The sequence below is a fragment of the Numida meleagris genome, chromosome 5, assembly GCF_002078875.1.
Source record: "Numida meleagris isolate 19003 breed g44 Domestic line chromosome 5, NumMel1.0, whole genome shotgun sequence".
NCBI classification, from domain to species: Eukaryota; Metazoa; Chordata; class Aves; order Galliformes; family Numididae; genus Numida; species Numida meleagris.
Window position 1 is genome coordinate 64,308,823 of NC_034413.1, and position 19,234 is coordinate 64,328,056.

A 19,234-nucleotide genomic window follows, 5' to 3' on the forward strand; every position below is an offset into this window, starting at 1 on the left:
CAAGATAAAAAGTACCTTCAGATAATGTGTTTCCATTATGTTATTTAATTATGTTGAAGTTCTGAAGTATATTATTTCATTATTACGCATGTAGTTGAATGTGGTTGGTTTAATTTTGTTCTAATTTTGTCTCTGTCATGTAATGTAATCACTAAATTATTTCTCTCATCCTCCAGTGGTTCTTGGCAAATTTCTCTTACCAAGAAGCTCTATCAGATACCCAAGTTGCTATAGTTAATATCTTGTCTTCAACCTCTGGTAGGTTTCAGTTACACAATCAGATGTGATATCAAGCTTTATAATGCACAAAATTATTTTTGGTTGTGTACACATCACTTGTGTAATATTTTAGCTGTGTTTTTGGGGAATGATGAGGCTATTGGAAAAAGTATATTTTAAATGTCACTATGTAATTGCGAAGTCTTAGGCTTTATGATTTCACTGCTTTTTGCTTTTCAAGGGGTGTGTGTGTTAATATTAAGTCTATATTTAAAGAACTATACCGGGAATGTGATAAAGTTTGAAGGAAAGATGGTATAACTTGTTGTCAAAATGGACACAATTCAGAGAAAAGTCATCTTGGTAATTTAAAAAAGATTTTTTTGGGTATATAAAACATAAACCATCTAAATATTGCGTATATAACTTGATAGTTTTTTTTGAAAGATTCAAATATGACCTTTCAAATGATATTCCTGTTTTGAATTGTTTTATAAAAATGAATTTTAAACGCACCGTTACTGACTTTTCAGGCTTACTGCTGTTTGTTAGTATGTCAGCTGTTCTCAGTTGAGTGTGTATTTATTTGTTCATTTGAGGATTCAGGTTATGATGTGCTAGTTTCATAATAGCTCCATTTAAGATTATGGATGCAAAGATCACATATTTGAAATGAGTACATGGAATATAAAGTGTCAGTGCTGTTTTCTGAGCAAACTAGTAGCAAAACTGAATTGTATAAACTCTTCTCATTTTGTCCTGCAGGGCTTTTTACTTTAATATTAGCTGCAGTCTTTCCAAGTAACAGTGGAGACAGATTTACTCTGTCCAAATTATTGGCAGTTTTTTTAAGGTAAGATAATGCAATAGAACATTTAATCAAAAACGCAGTGATATGTTGAGAAGACAAATATACCTATGGTGCCTGTGACAATATATTGATGTACTTTTAAGTCATTGCTCCTCCGACAAATTGAAGAAAATGTCTTTTTAAATACTGCATGTTGTGAGCAGATATCAAACTCATGCTCACATAGAAAATAAGATTAATCAAGTTTCTGTTGGAAACGTGTGGTTACTTTTTAAACTATGATTTCTCTACATTCATTGGAAAAACAGAGGTGGCTTGATGTGTGATGTCTTGTCAGCCTGCTCTATTAGATGCATGGTGCGTTGTGTAAGGGAGTGGGGTTTCTTGTTTGTTTTATAGCTTTGGATCTGGCCTTAACAATACAGTATTCCTTTTGGCTGTGCCAAAAGTCAGTTGTTATGGTTAATTAAGACCATGAAAAGATTGAACTCTTTTATGAACTTTTTCTCCTCCTTCCTTTTTTTTCATCTTTTTTTAAAAAGCTTTTGTGTTTTAAGTAGCATTTTGCATTTCTTCTTTTTTGCTAGCATTGGTGGTGTGGTACTTGTTAACCTTTCTGGATCTGAGAAATCTCCGGGAAGAGATACAATAGGTATTTACTTACTTTATAACTGTAGATTGTGCAGTGATGAGTACCATCTTTTGACATTACTCAGTATGTTGTATTGAAGTTGTTTCATACTTAACACTTCATGAACTGTCTCTGTAGTTTCAACTTCTGACGCTGATTTATAGCTTAAATGAGTCAGTCTTTGCGTTTTTGAGCTTTCTGCATTTTCCGTACTCTTTACATAGTGATGGATTCCATAACAAAGAATTTGTATCTCTGCCAACTTTATAGTAGGTACGTGTTTTGAATAGTTGACCCTAACGTGTGTAACAACTGACATGTCTTAAGCCAGTGTTTTTCATCTTTACAGGCTCCCTTTGGTCTCTTGTAGGAGCAATGCTGTACGCTGTGTACATAGTGATGATAAAAAGAAAAGTAGATAGAGAAGATAAACTCGATATACCAATGTTCTTTGGTAAGAATAAAAGCAATGTTATTGAAAGTTTTAATTCAATCTGATTAAATTCTTTGCTTTCAGGCAGTTAACTTATATGAATGGCCAAAGGGCTTAGAAGAGCTGTGGAAGTAGAGAAGGCTCGTTGTTGCCATGGTGAATGAGTACTTAAGAAACTAGTTGCGTGAGGGATTTCTTGTTTATACTCCCAACAAAGGAAGATAACACTACCTGTAGGAATGTGGACAGACCCTTTTGATTCAGTGGATTTTTTTTTTTACAGTTTCAAAACTAAGTATCTGATATGTGTTGTTTGTTAGTGTAAGGTAAAGTTCCTTACATTTCTCTCTCTCTGAAAGATTTAAAATCTCGTTTTGTTGCTGCTTCTTCACATGTGTGTTGTCAGAATAGCAGAGTTTGAGATTTCAGTTATGCTGAAGCTGAAGGATATTTATTTTGATTAACTTAATATTGCTTTTATGCTCAGGTTTTGTAGGACTGTTCAATCTGTTGCTGCTATGGCCAGGGTTTTTTCTGCTTCACTATACCGGCTTTGAAGCATTTGAGTTTCCCAGTAAACTGATATGGATGTGCATTGTCATTAACGGCCTTATTGGAACAGTTCTGTCAGAGTTCCTCTGGTTATGGTATGTACTATTCACATAAATTTCACAATTTAAATTGTCTTACCTGTGTCAGCAAATATTGAGATGTGAAATTGGCAGGGTTTTTGCTTTCTAGCTTGAGTTGCAAGTTGTCATTCATTGCATTATGCTTTAAAGTAAGCAGCAGCTTACTTTAAAAAGCAAGTGATGTGTGCTCTAGAGAATTTATTAAGATATTGGGTGCATAGTTCATTATAGAACTCACATTTTCAGATGAAAAGTCTTGGTAGTATAGAGTCACAGTCCTAATAGGATAGTATGAACTTCTATTTTAACAGTTATTTGGCTTCTGAGGCCTTGTGGAAATATGAGTCAGAAGCCATCAAATAAGTATTCTGTAGCTGATTGCTTGTTTAAGTCTTCAGAGAAATACTACACCAAATCTCATTAAAATGCATTAATCACCAGGGTATAGCAATTCATACACTAGCCTAACTTTTGTTCATTTAATGCTAAGATGGTCTAGATTGGTCTGCAGCAGAGGATCGAACAGGAGATTTCTAGACGAACAGCTAAAAAACTGTAGCTGAGTTGGAAACTTCTGTGTATCTCCTAGAAGGATAGTGTTATTTAGGAAATTTCATCATGATGTTTGTTTGTTTATTGGCAAATTTTTAACCAGTTCTAGTTATAAAGCATTGCAGAACATATTCTTTTCTAACTTTAGCTTAGTTTATTGATTAGATACTTTTGTGATGCTAATACCTTCATATAATAGACTAAACTACAGCATTGGCTGGTCAAAAGATTAACTGCAATTTCAACATAGGCAAAACTAAAAAACAAACTAAAACAATGAAAACACTGTTGGCTCTTGTCTCAGTATCAAGTACTAGTATGGGGGTAAGAATATTAATGTACACAGACTTTTAAAATACACAAGCTATTTGTGTGACCACTGAGAATGATAGTGCAGCCTAAGAGCTGTTCTCATGTCCAATTACTTTTTTCTGCAAGTTTGGACTGGGCCTAATCTCAAGAGTTCATGCTGACTTCATCCACGTATGTGTCCAGTGTGGCGCTAGTACTGTCTGTCTTTGGATGTGAATAATAATATCTAACTCACTTCTTCACGTACTGCCAACTAAATAATGCGACATACGTGACTCTTAATTTGTCTTTTTTTTTAACCTGCTGATTAGTTAGGATTGGATTCTCTGCTATTTATTCATTCATGGTGTTCTGGTGGTTAAGTTGGTTCTTACTCAGAAGTCGGTGCTGCAATACAAAGTACCCTTTAGTGAGACAGAAGGGAATTTAGAATATTGAGGGGTGAAGTTCACAAAAATACAGAGTACATAAAATGCTTTGTCTTCATTCTGTTTCTTTCTTATCTGCATACATTTTGCTTTCTTTTAAAGATACTTAACAAACCATAATGATTATATATATCGAAACTTGTCATTTTTGTTCGTCTGAAAGTCAGTCTCTTAGGAAGGCCCAATGGTTTTGGAGTACTGTTCTATTTCAGTTTGAGAAAGATGTGCATGAAATCACGTTCTAGAAAATGTTTTCTAAATCTTTGTTCAGTTCTTTGTTTAAAAGCTGTTAAGAAATTCAAGCAATTCTATAAGCTAGCAATGCTAAAATAGCATTCTCTTCAGTTAATCACATTTCATGATTATAGTTTCAGTGATGGTGCATCTCTTTAATTTTACAGTAGCCAGACTAAAGATCAAGTGAGTTTAATAAAAGAAATCAGAATTTTAACAAAAAATAGAACTCAAGTTTTCTTCTGTTTAGAATGAGCTGTTGGCAGAACTGATAGCAGTCCCACAGAAAAGCACAGCTAGTGCAGATTTCAGTGCTTCTCAAAGATAAGAATTGGCTTTGTTTTAAAAAAAAAAAAAAAAGAGAAAAAAATCCAGATGCCTTTGAAATAAAACACCCCAGCCCACTCATGAACATTACTGATTTGAAGTGGGTGGATAGCACCTCGTGTTCATTTTCTTCATGTGGTAGAATACAATATTTCATAGAGAATTATTTGCTAACGAGACTTACTTGATACTTGGCAACTTCTGACTAGGGCAGTCGTATTTTCATCGTATCACATGCTGTTCACTTGGTATCAAAACTGCCCAGACCATTAAGCATAGAGCGTTTGCTGTGTATCAAAGTGCAGGAGATCTTAGGGGCTCACATATTACCTTAGGTCTGTAGTTGCATATACTTGTGAGGATTTTTTTTTTCCTTCCAATTTTATTCAGTAAACTGGCTCTTTGCAAAACTAAGTATGACTTGCAAATAAATTTGGGAAGAAAGGTTAGTTTGCTGTGGCTGCTAGTGATACTTGCATGTAGTTTTGTTGTTCTGTCACTTAAATGCAACAGAAATAATTCAATTTTTTTTTTTTTACAACTAGATGATTTAGAAGTCTGCTTACTTTTTTTGCGTATGTAATACGATGAGACCACTTGTACCAAGCAGAGAAGTCTCACTAAAGCTCAGAAGAATGCTTTCAAGGGTGTATCGTAGCAGGCACAGTCTGTTAACGTAGTATCAGCAATTAAATCTAACTTGCCCATCTCATTAATTTAAAAAAAAAAAAAAGTTACTTGTGTCAAGAAATCCTATCCAAAAAGAGAAATATTTTTGACCAATAGAGAAATTAAATTATTTGAAAATGGGAACAAAATGCAGATTTTTCTACTTCAAGTCACTATGTGTGAGGTGGTGCATCCTCAGTCATCTCAGAAAATTTGTATGGGAAATAAACCTCATTCCTGAAGACATCAGTATACTTCAGACATATTTATACTTCAGTAAGAAGTATATGTAGTTTTGGAAGTCTTTGACAGTGTGGATGTCACAACTTCTGATTATTACAGAAATAACTACAAGTTAAGCTTAATCAAATTCCTTCTGCTGCTTGATGTATTACTGTAGTTGTCTTCTGACTTTGAGGTAAGACTTTACTTCTTTAATTATTATTTTCTAGGGGCTGCTTTCTTACCTCATCACTCATTGGCACACTTGCGCTAAGCCTTACAATACCTCTGTCCATAATAGCTGACATGTGCATGCAAAAGGTAATGTATTACCAAGTTTTGAGCATTGTTAACAGACTGGAACTTTTTTCCTTTATCTCCACAATTCAACAGCAGTGTTATTTTAAATGATGTGTACAACGTTTTCCTTTTACTGTCACTTGTTAATAACTGTTGAACTGCATTATAATTAATCCTCTCCTTATATTGACAGTTGTAGTAATTTTGCAGTTTGCTTGCATGCTTTAGTGTATATTTATGGTTAAGATGATGCTTGGATGAGAAGTACCCTAAGTCATCGATAATGCCCAGTGACATGCTTTATTATAACAGGAATGTTTCAGAACTAAAGAACAGCTGCAAGTACAGTGCTTCTTAAGTTCAGACCTTTACATTTACTGAATTGGTACAGACTGCCTAGCTTGAAAAAACTCAATGAGTGATAAAATAAAAATTCTGTATGTTTATGGCAGAAGCATGTAAAAGCTACGAGGCTTAATTCCACGTCACTCTAACAACGTTCATATTAGGCTTTTGTGTAACTGTCCTCAATTTAAGGTTGGTTTCATTGTTACTGAGCTAATAACGGTGGATAAAGCCCGCATACAAAGGAAGAAAAAGAATCAGATAACCAGTTTAGAATAGAAGCTATATGAAGTTAGCTTATATTGCTCTTAAAGCTTCACAGGTATTTTTCGTCTCATGCAGATTGGGTAGAATTTTCAGTTTTTAAATATTTATTTATGCATGAATTCCAATTCTGAATATTTGAATTTAATATCTAATCAGTGGGAAGGAATGTAAAATTCTTAATATGAATAACGATGATTTTGCATATTCTGCAAGCATACAATTACTGTCTTTGTCTTTAAGTTGAAGTCAAGCAGTTGTTTCTATTTCCTGAAGCAGGATCAGTTACTTGTTTCTGCTCTTTACTTCGGATTTAAATCCCTACTGTTAAAATTTTAATTTCCAAAGTTAAATTTTAACTTGAAAGTTAAACCATCTGTTAAACTTTTTGGAAATAGCTTTCAGCCTCACTTTCTTTCTGATGCATTTGTTGTTCAAGTGATCTTCATAGAAGCCACAGAGATAATGAATTCTTTGACAGGGCATCTCCACCTAGTCCAGCATGGCTAGAAGTTTCCCACCCCTCAGTGTAGACACAGGTGTCTGTAACATGGCTAAGCTGTAAGCATTGCCACTGCATGCTTGCTTGCGTTTTGACCATTGGTAACACCTGTATTTCATTTACATTAGGTGTGCATATACCTGTGTGGGATGGAGAGGCTACAAGAGGGTGTTATGGGTGGCTTTGGTGGTTTTATTTTTTTGTTTGTTTTTGTTTTCTTTTTAAATTTAGAAAGCTGGGGGTAAAATTATGTGCCTGGTAATGCATCTTCTGGGCTGAAAAGTGTGAATTGGTGCTCAGATGCTGACCTAGGCCTAACTGCAGTTTGTGACCAAAATACAGGAACTTAAAGAACCGGGGTGATAAATATTCATGTGAAGCAGGAAGCAACTTAGTCATGTAATAGCTTACCTGAAGGTGGTAGAAGTTAAAATGACAAAACTATACCAACTCAGAACTAAGCATATAGTACTACTCCTGAAATTTCGGGCAGGCTAATGGTCACAGTCTGTCAACTACTGTTTGCTTACACTGCTTTGATTTTTCTCTTGAGTCCTTAAGCAAATGTGGCTGTGTTGAGTTTTCACACAGAGCTTACAATGTGAAAATATGAGGAGACACAAAATCTGGCAATGCCTGGAATATAACTTAACTGAGCTGTCTGTCTTTCCTGAACAAAAGTGGCTCGTACATTAGCTGTGGTGGTACAATCTGTGACTTGTTTTCAGTTACTACATATGAGCTTTCTTCTGTTTCTTTTAGGGTTGTGCTTGTTTGCACAAGACTTACACAGAAGAAATTAGGCAGTGAACTTTGCACTTAGCATAGCTCATGCCAAAAAGAACTCACCAATGTCAGTGATGGATTTTGAGGAAGTGCATCTTTCATAACCTGAATCTTCATGCCTCTTCCTCTCCATCCCCCATTCTTTCCGTTTGCCACACCTGGTTCTTTCTGGAGGTTCTGCCCCACGTACTTGTTACTTTCCATTTCTCTTAATCGTCTTTGCCTTGTGTGAGAAGGCTGCTTTGTCTTCCTCTGGGAAAATCCAGTACCTTACTTTTCTTAGGCAGCTGTCCATCAGGTGGTGCCTCACACTAAGAACCGCAGTTACTAGATCTTGAGAGTGAGCATCAGTACTTGGTATCGGGTATTGAAACTGTAACTTTTTTCCTCTGGAATCTCCAATCGTGTTTCCACCAGGGGGAGCCGTGCTTATGTTTCATTGCTCTGCGAGCCTTAAGACGTTTCAAATGCATTCCTAATTCTTGCACCCTTGACTTCTGTAACCTTCTACAATTTTAAGTTTAAAGCTGTTTCAGATGGTGAGTGCTAGCAGTATAGGTACAAGGAGAATTTAGTTCAAACTGGACGAGTAATGTGCTCTGCTTTTTTAAATGGAAAAAAAAAAGGTAACTTTCCAGTTGCATAGTCTTATTTGTGGGCACTGATTTCAGCAGTGACTGCTCAGACAGGATGTTTGCAGTGAACAGTCAGGTGCGCACATCTGTGAGGTGAGCTCTTCTGTCTGACTCACTCGCCAAAGCTTTTATCTAAGTGTCTTAAGAGACTTCCTCATTTGTATCCAAGAGATAGCTACAGCCTGAAAATGAGAGTATTTCCAAATAGCAGTCCTCATCCACACCACACCACAAACTGCATGTTTGTATGGAACAGAAGAAAAGTGTTTCAGTCACTGCTGCTTCTAATAGGTGTAGAAATTGTACCAAGTAACTTGTGGAAGTATTTGTAGTATTTCAACCAATTTCAAAAGAACCGAAAGTGCATCTTAAACATTAAGTCAGTTTGATAATAATTATTTATAATAGACAATATGCTTTTTTTTTTTTAGAAATGCCGTTGAGTGATTGATGTTTGTATTTTGATTCCAGGTGCAGTTTTCCTGGCTGTTTTTTGCAGGGGCAGTCCCTGTCTTTTTTTCTTTTTTCATCGTAACTCTCTTATGTCATTATAACAACTGGGATCCTGTGATGGTGGGAATCAGAAGAGTTTTTGCCTTTATTTGTAGAAAACATCGAATTCAGAGGTAGGGCAATCACAAAATCCCATTCCCAATCTCGTCTCTCCTTTAGCCTTTCCAGCACGGTGTAGCCTTCTATAAGCCACAGCACTCATACTGTATCTATTTTCCTCTAAGATGACCTCAGTGGTTAATTTTTTTTTTGAGTAGTAGTTGTCAATCCAATTAACCTATGAACTATTCAGAAAACGGGAATACTTGAAGTCTGTTCACATTTCAAAAGAAGTTTCCTAGTAGCTATCACAGTTTTATTTATTTAATGTTGTTGTGGTAGTTGCTATACCCAGAACATACAGTGAAAAAAGTGTTAACTTTGTGAATGGGATTTGTGTGTCTTATTGGCTGCAGTTCAAACATCTGTCACTCACTTAGAACTTACTAAATGGGCTGTTTTGAAGCCAACATATTACTGTGTAATTTAAAAATATTTTTTTCTTTTAAGAATGCCAGAAGAAAGTGAGCAGTGTGAAAGTCTTATTCCTATGCATAGTGTTTCTCAAGATGGAGACAGTTGCTGTTCGTAGACAAAAGGTAATAGACAACACAGTAAAAAGTGAGGATTGATGTTTCGTGATGGCACTTGTTACATAAAAACACATCTTTCCAGAGCATACAGTTAATCTTGTTCTGAGTTGATAGGTAAAATATTAAAGAAATATCAAAATTACTTTTATTCTATACCGAGCATTATTCTGACCTTTATTCTGCCCTCAGTGGGTACAGATGCAGTGTATTACAACAGTGTTACCTAGGAAGACCTTGTGAGTTTGGAAAATAATAAGGTAGTGGGGCACTACACAAACCTCTGACAGGAATATTACAGATGGTTTGTTGGGACTGTCTTGGGGCGTGGAGATGGACTTAGTTTAAAACTGTCTTAGCCAAATAACATAGAAAATGAAATGATCAGAAGAGTACACTTTTGTTCTCCAACGTTGCTTAAAGATAACCACAAAATTAAAAATACACTAATGAGTTATTATGATGTCTTAAGCTTTGTACAAGCTCTTTCCTTTGTTTATTAAGATGGAAATTAACATGTATAGCAATTAGCTTTTTGTAATCTTTAATTGTGTAGTGCTGATAACATTTTTTTTTTTTTTGCTTAGTTTAAAAATGGAATGATGCCTAGTGAAGAGACAATCTTCTGGAAAAGTCCCAAAGGAGTAATGTTTCAGTGCCTATTCTGAATTTTTAGTAAAAATGAGAAGTTTCTGTTCTTGTGAAACTCTAAACATCTTTCTTGCTTTCATCTGGTTTTATAAATGAATGAATTTACTCCATGCATATCAACGTAGGGGATCTTAGTCCATCTGAGCAACCAACCTGCCTTACTACACTGAGCTGGTGAAGTTACTTGACAAAATCAAGAAAATGAATGCTGTTAAGTGATTTCTTTCTCTTTTTAACTCTCAATTTTGTTAAATGCTGGACAACGTTATTTTAGAAAATACTTTCGAATGAGTTATGTAAATAAGTTTGCAGGTCATCACGTCTTACAGGCTTTCAGATGAAAAGCTAAATAGATACGTTACCTGTAGTAGGTACAAATTAACTTTTTTATGTTGTATAAACTATTTGCATATTAATAGAGGAAAATAGTAAAATAATTTATTAAGTGAATTCTTGTAATTATTAAGGCAAGATCTTTGTACAGTCCTGGAACACTACATATATATTGTCTTACCCATTTTGAGAAGCCTTGTAACGGCAATGGGTGCCGCTGTTTAAAAATCTTGTGTTTCCTCGTGATCCGGAATGTTTAAAATCTTAGTGAATGAAAGAATATTTAGAATGACAGTACATTTGAGTGTACATTCTCAAAAACAATCCCTTAAGAAGACCAATTCTGTAACTCATCTTGATTCCAAATGATTTCATGTGGAAGGCTTAATTTGAAAACTTTCATTTCAATAGCTGCCAACTGAGGGAAGAGATCACAATAAGTTGTTACAGTTTTCAGTTGTGGGTTGGCACTACAGCAATCTACTAAACAATGTGAAAGCTAAAAATAATTGCATTGATTTTTTTTTCCAGTTGCATTAATAAATTTATTCTAAAACTGATTTGTTTTCCTTACAACCTCTATCTTCCTTCTACTGCAGCTTTTGTCCTATTTGATTCTGAGAAGTTATGAATAATTACATTCAAGGATATTTGAAATAAATCAGTGACATTTTCCAATTTCTGGCCTATAAGACACTTCTATTAAGGAAAAAAAAAAGGCTTGATAGATTTTGTTTTCCTATAATGAATGTAAGACAGATTTTCAGATAGTATATTCTCTTCCGCATAACAAGGCAATTAATAACAGTGCATTCTTATATTTCCATACAGATATGAAAGGATAACAAAGCAAATGCTTTTTCATGCTTTGACCCTCTAGTAATGATCCTTCCAAGAGGTGATTTGGTGATACAACTGGTAGACTAGATGGAATTCAGGAAAGCAACATGTTCAGTGAGACTGTTAGAAGGATTGATTCAACCAGCAGCTAGAACGTAAAATTCTGTATGTAGAGAAGGAAAAAGATACTAGGGGAAAAAAGTGAATCTGGGGGCTGTCCTTGTTGAGTATTGCACCTTTATCAAATTTTTCCTTCTATTTCTTAATACTGAACTGCATTAAAAGTTTCAGTTACCTGAGGTGTCTTTTGAGATAGTAAGTCTGTATTTGGATACCTGAAATCGTTTTTAAAATAAATAAAAGTAGAAAAACATAAGTTTATTAAATTTAATGTAGATATTTTGAAAAGGTTATCATTTCAATTGGAAAGCCCAACAGTATAGGAGTTGGAAATACAGTAAGTAAAACTAATTTTATGTTTGACTTCATTAGAATTTTCGGGGATTTCATTGGTAAAAGGAGTTTACAGTGGGATTTTTGTTTCCTAAATTAGGACAAATTAGAGAATGTTAATTTCAGCCATTAACTACAGATTTAAACCCGTTCCTGTATAGCATCTAATCAGTGACAGCTTCATCAAACTAACTCTAGGAAGGCTGAGTTTGCTTTCAAATGGGCAGTAATAGTATTTTCAGCAGGATATTTTAATACTGTCTTTTGAAACTGGTCATTCTGATTGATGGAATGGATTGATAATGTGTCGTGGGCAGTTGCTATTCATATTTGTCCTTATATTCGTGGCTGAAAATGAAAGCTTATCATAGCTTTCTACGTATATGACTTCTGTTAAGTGGCATTATTATGTTAGATTTGAAACTAAGTACTAGGAGAATGTTCTTCTGTCTCTGACCTAATAATCTTTCTGTTCAGCAAACTCAATGTTAGGGCCTTCCCGCTGTTCTGGTTTTTTGCAAAAGACGTGTTAATCTTTTTTCAAGATATTTACTATTTTAATCTTTTGGCACTTTGTAGCTGGGACAGGTTTTTTTTTTTGCATTAAATTACAGTCCTTTAAAAAATAAAAAGCAAAGAAAAGATAAAATAAAGAATAAAAAGCAAACTATTCTTCTTGAAATGCCATGGATTTTTAAGCAGTGGTGCCCCTGTGGTTACAAGAAATATACTGCGGTTTTATTTACTGAAGTTATATGTAACATTGTTCCTGTGTTTAATAGAATGTGATGAGATTTTTCTATAAAATCTTGTGATTTTTAGTACAATAATATTTTATAAATATATTGTCTTATTTGAAATGTAAATTGCATAGTTCTCTAATGGGTGCTTGGTAAATGCACAAGAGATTTAGCTTTGATTCTCAGGTACCTCTGATGTAATGGTGACATACTGGTATTTTTTTTTTCCTCGCGACACAACTGGAATGTGAAGGGGCTCTTGCAGATGCTTTACTGCTGTGTGCTAGCATAAATTGTCGTTCTTACTGTTTCACTTTGGGGATGTCTTTATTCTGACTTGCTTCTTGTGGGAAGCACATACGCTTTAACAAGGAAAATAGAATTTTTAACTCAAGCATTTCTTTGAATGTCATGAGATGCCTAAAGAACGGTGATTTCCCATGCCTGCAAAATGGGTACTACATGCATTGTTCTGTCAAACAGTTTAATTCCTGCAATCTTATGAGACAAACCAAGAATTTCTTCTGTGTGCGATTGAGTTTTTTTGTTCCGTTTTTATATATGGAAGAAATTAGGACAATTTGCTAAATGCCACGTAGCCTGTCTTAGCTTTTAGGGTTCTGGTGAGTCTTGTCTAGTTTAGGCTAATGTGCGCTGCAACCCAGAACAAAGGAGGAAAAATCAATTCAGTTTTTCTAGCTACTGTGTTAGGTTTCAGTCGTGCCAGAAATGAGAGGTGCTGTAGAGGTAATACTGATCCAGCAGTTACTTGGAAAGCATGAGGCACAGGAATGCCACTAAAGACATGGAGGGCCTGGTATTTCTATTGTCAGTGAGCACCACATTTCTTTTATGCTTGCTTTTTGCCCTTGGAAATCAGTGTGGGGCATGTAGTGTGCAGCTGATCTGGCCTGCCATGGAGCTGCGCTAGAGTACACTGCACACATCAGCCAAGAAGCTGCAGGCTGGGGCGCAGCTGGGGGTGGAGCAAATGCTCAAGTATTTTCTCCCAACATGGTGTTTAGTAGTGGTACTCCTCAAATGAGAAACCATGGTGCTGCATGTAATACTTGACCCAGTATGCTGCTACACGCGTTGCATACCACCACGTGACATCCTAGCAAAAATGGAAGAGCCAGTGAATTGCTTGTTTTGGTGTGTGCTGCTGTAACTGTCGTTCTCTTTCACTGCGCTTAGGCACTGCTATTTACTAATACAATTGCCTTAAGTAAGGTGGTGTAATAGTTTCTTTTGTAGTTCTTAGTTCCATCTCTTTTCATGGTGAATGTCATCGTTGCTATTCCTGACTAAGAGAACCTCTTATCTTAGGAAGATGAACTTACTGAGCTTAAGCTAAGGTTATCAGAGGAGGAGGAGTTGTTAAACCGAATGGCTCAGCTGCGCCACACATGAAAATAGATAAGCCTTGCTAAGGAGAGTGTTTGTAATTGAAGTTGTAGGAAGATGCATCCTCAAAAATCAAGCGACAAACTGGTGTTAAAAACAAAGTTGAGTCATATCACTTACTGTAGAATGGTACTTTGAATCAGTTTTTGTTATTCTGTGCAAGCTTTGAGTTATTCACAGTTTCTGTTAGGAATGTTATATAGTGTCTGCAATTTAATACCTGTGATTGCAATTGTATTTAAGTGTTGATGGCTCATTAACAGTTGTTATGCATGATTTTTTCTTTCTAATCCAGGATTGCATTAATTGTGTATTTAGTTTTACATGTTTATTGCATGGCATGATTTCTCAGGGAAATATGGGTGATAGCATGCATTGTAAGAGCTGGTAACTAATTCCTGCTTTTAAAATTGTTACAAACTTTCAGATTTCACTAAACACTTAACATCAAATGAATTTCATGTTGAATTGCTTCTGGTTTATTAGGTGAATCATGATGAAGGTGTTAACAGCATTTTAAAGTGTCTGTAAAATGCAATCTGCCCAATACTTCATTAGCTTTTGGACATTCGTCCATTTTAAATGGACTCAGCAAGTTGTGTGGTTTTTTTCGTGCTTTAGTATAATATGTGCCATATACATTAATAGTTGCCTGAGACACAACAGCAATGTTAATTTCCAGAGTTAGACAATGCTATAATAATACAGTCTGATTCTGGGATAGAGTACCGGTATAAATATTCTAACATATTTGCTTGTATCATTAAATTTTTACAAAGTGTTCTTACTTTGGGGATTTTTGTCTGCTTTTCCAGTAAAGTTACTTTGTCTAGACTGGGATTTGATCCAAAGCCCACCAGCATTATAGGTAGCATTAATAAAATAAAACTTTATTGAAATGCTCAGCAGTCGGGTTGACCTTTATGCTTTTGCAGTGTTTTTATCTGCAGCATACATGACGAGCAGTTTCCTTTAAGACTTCACTAATATAAAAGTTGAGGGATTTAGTGTTGGGGAAAATGGTAAACGTACCACTGTTACTGATCACAAAATATATTTCCCTATAGCCAGCATGCAGCTTAATTATTTAGAAGGTGGATTTGTCTTGCTGCGTGACTTTTCTTTAGAATCAGCAGCGTAGGAAATGTTAACCGCTTTGCTTAGTTGTGTACTAGAAGAATATGTTTTGTCAACAGCGAGAATGTGATCGTAGCTTTGAGGATCAACTTCTTGTTGGTCTCTGATTTGACACTTCCATTTACTTTGCAAAGAACGCAACAGGACATCTCCTAGCTAGTTAGACTAATTGTATTCTGAGTGCCCCGATCATCTGTATTGTCATATACCTAACGTAAATCATGTACTTCTAATACAAATGTAACCATTCCTCTATGCCTTCTCACTGTCCTTCCAGCTGATGTATTGCATCATTACATCTGGTATTAATAGACAACTGGACAACTTCTGGAATGCCCACCATGGTGAGGAGTGCATCCAGAGTTTAATCTAGTTGTCACCTCCTACTTTTTAAAAGCGTGAAAGGCTTTTCTCTGAGGATTTTGAAGAAAGTACCTGTTTAGTTCTTTAGCTGCTGAGTTCAAAGTTTAGAAACTGAGAAACAGCTACTTAAGTTGTATCCAGATCTCTTCTGTTTTTATTTAACTTCTGACTTTTGTCGGGGAAGGTGTGCAGTTCTTTGCATCTTCCACAGAATGTATGTGACTCGATACTGGAATGGCCTCAGAAGTAACAGTGAAGAGATGCTTGTATGACTTTTAACACGTTCCTGAAGTTTTTCCACAGTTAATTTAAAAAAAAAAAATTATCAAGCTGAGGAGAAGGTAGGCATACAGTGTAGAGCTAACTTTATAACATACAAATTACTTTGCTTTCATTAAATGTCCTTCAGTGTATTACTGATGTTGCCAGCCCAGAAGTTTTTCTTGTCTGTTAAATGTGATGCTTCTCTCCTCTATAAATTGGAACTTTTTCGTGTAAATTAAACTAGATCCTCTGTCACAATGACTGATTTCTAGAATATTTCAGAATCTTTTCCTTTTAACCTTTAACTAGAGGAACAGCAGGGGATTTCCACCCAAACAGTGTCCTTTTCCTATGGGAGAAGAAAACATTAAAAAAAAAAATTGAAATAAATAATCTTATCGGACAGCATATAGGATTCAGCTGCAAGATCGCTGAGGTAATTGCCTGTAGAGCATGTTAGATACAGGACATGCTTAGGCAATAATTGTGCAATGGACTGATCTCTCTGATCATGTTTTAATGTAGAACGTAGGTATTTAAAATCTCCTCATTTTGTGTTGAAGCTGAGTGCTTAAGTCCTGTGACTGTAAAAATCATGGAAGATTTTATTTGGAGCAACAGTGTACATGCTAAGGATTTTCTTGGTTGCTTTTTGGGATTCTTAGTTGTTTTTTTTTTTTTTTATGAAGACCTATATGTTCCGTGTACAAATCAGTTACAAATGAATGATCTGCCTATTAATTGAAAATTTTGAGAGCCATTTACACAAAGCTATCGTGAAAGCTGAAGCAGTTGTTCAAGTTGACGATATCTGAATAGAATTAGAGAAGTGTAATGAGCACGTAGTACGGACCTCAGCATTGTACAACTGAATGCGTCCTTGTAATGATGTAAAATTTATTCAGGTTCTCCTTGGGATGGGTATTAGTTAAACAAAATTGCATCTGAAACTCTTGTTTAGATATTTATGCTGACCGATTTGGTACATTTCTAAAAGTTGTGCATTGAAACATGCATGAAACCAATAGCTAGTACCCTTGGTCCTTTTAGCATTACATCTTGCACTACATTTCAGCTCTGTAATTTGAAGAGAACTCTGAAATTGCTTCAACTGAAGAACTTTAATATGACAAAAACTTTTGTTTGCATGAAGTTTGTATGGTTTGCTGATAATTCAGATGTTCTGAGAGCACAGATAGTTCCAGCTGTATGTTCTTTATGTGTTATGCATAAGCTTTTAAACATTTTCCTTAGGAAGACCAGAACCTGAACTGCCTGATGCATATTGCATTTGCACCTAAATACTTGATTTCGGAATGTGTTAAACCTTGTCTATTTTTGATAAGAAACAACATTTTAATCCAATTTCCATTTAATAATAAGTATGTTCACACAGAGGAAAATCATAATCGTGGCTTGATGCGGTGATTTATGCAAGAAAACAGCAGGATGGCAGTAGTAACTCTGAAATGAAGATGCAAGTCTCTTCAGAAACTGGCTTCTTGTTCTTTCCTTCCTTCTGTACTAAATAAGTGTCTTCATTATTCCTGATTTATACAGGTGAAGCAAGGACCAGAACTTTACCCTTTTGTTTTTTAAAAGTGAACATTGACTTTTGCCTGTAGCGTCTTTGTCACATCACTTCATTTTCTGAAGGGGATTCAGTTAAATGAGAAGTATAAAATAAGTATTTTTAATTAAAAACAAATTTAAGCTATTAATAATTTTGAAATTCTCAATATGAATAGAGATCTAATGAATGAAAATTATAGGCTTATATTGCAAATACCAAATACTGCTTATATATTTTTTAACAAAATCAGTATATATGTGATTATTTGAAACGTGTATAAAAGTGACAATGGGAAAATCATTCTTATGTTGATAGATTTATAAATTGAAATTATTAATATCCAATACCAAAACCCTATAGAAGGGCTAGTGAAAAGACAGTGTAATGTATTCTGAAAAACAGCCTGTGTATTACAATCAATGGGTGTGATGTTTTTGTTCTGTATCATATTTATTATGTGTAAGTAAGCCAATAAAGATTATAAATCGTATTTTCTTAAGAGGAGTTAGTATTTGGTTGGGGTTTATGTTTAATGTATTTCATACCATCAATTAAGAAAAACTGAGTGGTCACTGAAGATCTACCCTGGGAGTACAGCATAGTGGCAGAAAGGTCTTGAATTAGTCCACTTAATTCCCCTCCCTCCCTCTTAAAGGTGAGTCAGAGGATGTCTTCTCTTACCTGAATTCAGCTGGGATGTCAAAAGGCTGTAATTTGGTCTCAGATTGGTGTGGTAATTAAGTAGCGATGTATCAATTTTTAATTCATGGCTACAGATGATTTTACTTGCTAACACATGATGTTTTACAAGACTGCTGTGTTTCATCAGCAGGGGGAGCTACCGTAATACGCATCTATTGCATTCCCGAACTCTAAGAGTGACAAAAGCAGTAAAATGCAATTAACTTACCTGTTTATCATCCTTGATTCTTACAGTTAAACAAGACTAGATACTGGCTTATTTTCATGCAGTTGGACTTTCAGTGTCTTTAATTATTAAAAATCTCTTGGGATGGTAGCACTCACCTAAATATTTAATTAGAAAAAGTATTTTGCTACCATAGGCTCTTCTAAGATTTTTCTGAATTGTGTTTAATTAGTGTATTTAATCAGTTCTGCACAGGTATAGCAAGAAGCAGGTTTTGGTATTGAAGCAAGAGAAGATACTTGCTATGACTAATCTAGGCTGCTCCAAAAGTAATGCCTCCTATTCAGTGTAAACAGCAGCAAATACAGAGAGCACAGTAACACTCTTAAAGGGAAATTCTGAGCTACAAAAGGCTTTTTTCAATGTACTCACCACCTTTAGCTATGCATTTTTGCCAGCAATAAACAACAGCTTGCATACCATGCTCATGTTTAAAACAAAAAAAAACAAAAAAACCTGCACTGGTAGAAGTGACTGCTGTCACTATTGCTGAAACACACCACCCACCACTTCACTGTGCTCACATTTGCTGTTTTGTCTCCATAAATGTTCAGCATCAGTGAATGTCAATGGGTGCTATTTTTTACACGTGGAGGAATTCAGTTCCACCCCTCTGTTTCATACACACTTCCATGTCAGACTCCATTTTGTCAGGCTGCCCCTCTGCTGCCATCTGTCACAGGGCAACAAGATGTAACAGTATTGGTAGGAAGGCTCCATCTCTGTTGCCATACCACCAACATCCACCTCCGACACTGGACCAATAAAAAATAGGAGGCATTACTTTTGGAGCAGCCCTTGTAAATATGCAAAGATCCAATATGACATCACTGCCAATGCAGATACCAAGTAAATGAATCTTCAGTTTTATAGCAGTATTTCGTGGAAAAAAAAAAAAAAAAGATAAATACAGACATGAACACGTACCAAATACAAATAACAATGTCGAGAAGGAAAGGAGTAGCACTGATGTTTGCTGATTTCTGAAATCTAATTACCTGTAATAAACACGCATGATGTAATCAAAGCAATTATTTAATGGAAGCTGCAATTACAGTGGCTGCACTGTCTTGTGTATGTTTCATTACCAGGAAGAACTAT

At 35.4% G+C, this 19,234-nt stretch overlaps 1 protein-coding gene across 7 annotated transcripts in view; it reads left to right on the top strand.

Moving 5' to 3' along the window:
• SLC35F5 (solute carrier family 35 member F5) overlaps positions 1-17,701 on the top strand; it is a 32,186-nt gene extending 14,485 nt beyond the window's left edge. For all 7 annotated transcript variants that reach the window (XM_021397948.1, XM_021397949.1, XM_021397950.1 and 4 more), the window contains 9 exons: positions 177-258; positions 985-1,072; positions 1,618-1,682; positions 2,011-2,115; positions 2,582-2,741; positions 5,701-5,791; positions 8,774-8,928; positions 9,365-9,453; positions 10,032-17,701. In XM_021397948.1, the coding sequence (XP_021253623.1) occupies positions 177-258; positions 985-1,072; positions 1,618-1,682; positions 2,011-2,115; positions 2,582-2,741; positions 5,701-5,791; positions 8,774-8,928; positions 9,365-9,446 (828 nt within the window). In that variant the 3' untranslated portion in view covers positions 9,447-9,453; positions 10,032-17,701. The remainder of the gene's footprint in view (positions 1-176; positions 259-984; positions 1,073-1,617; positions 1,683-2,010; positions 2,116-2,581; positions 2,742-5,700; positions 5,792-8,773; positions 8,929-9,364; positions 9,454-10,031) is intronic.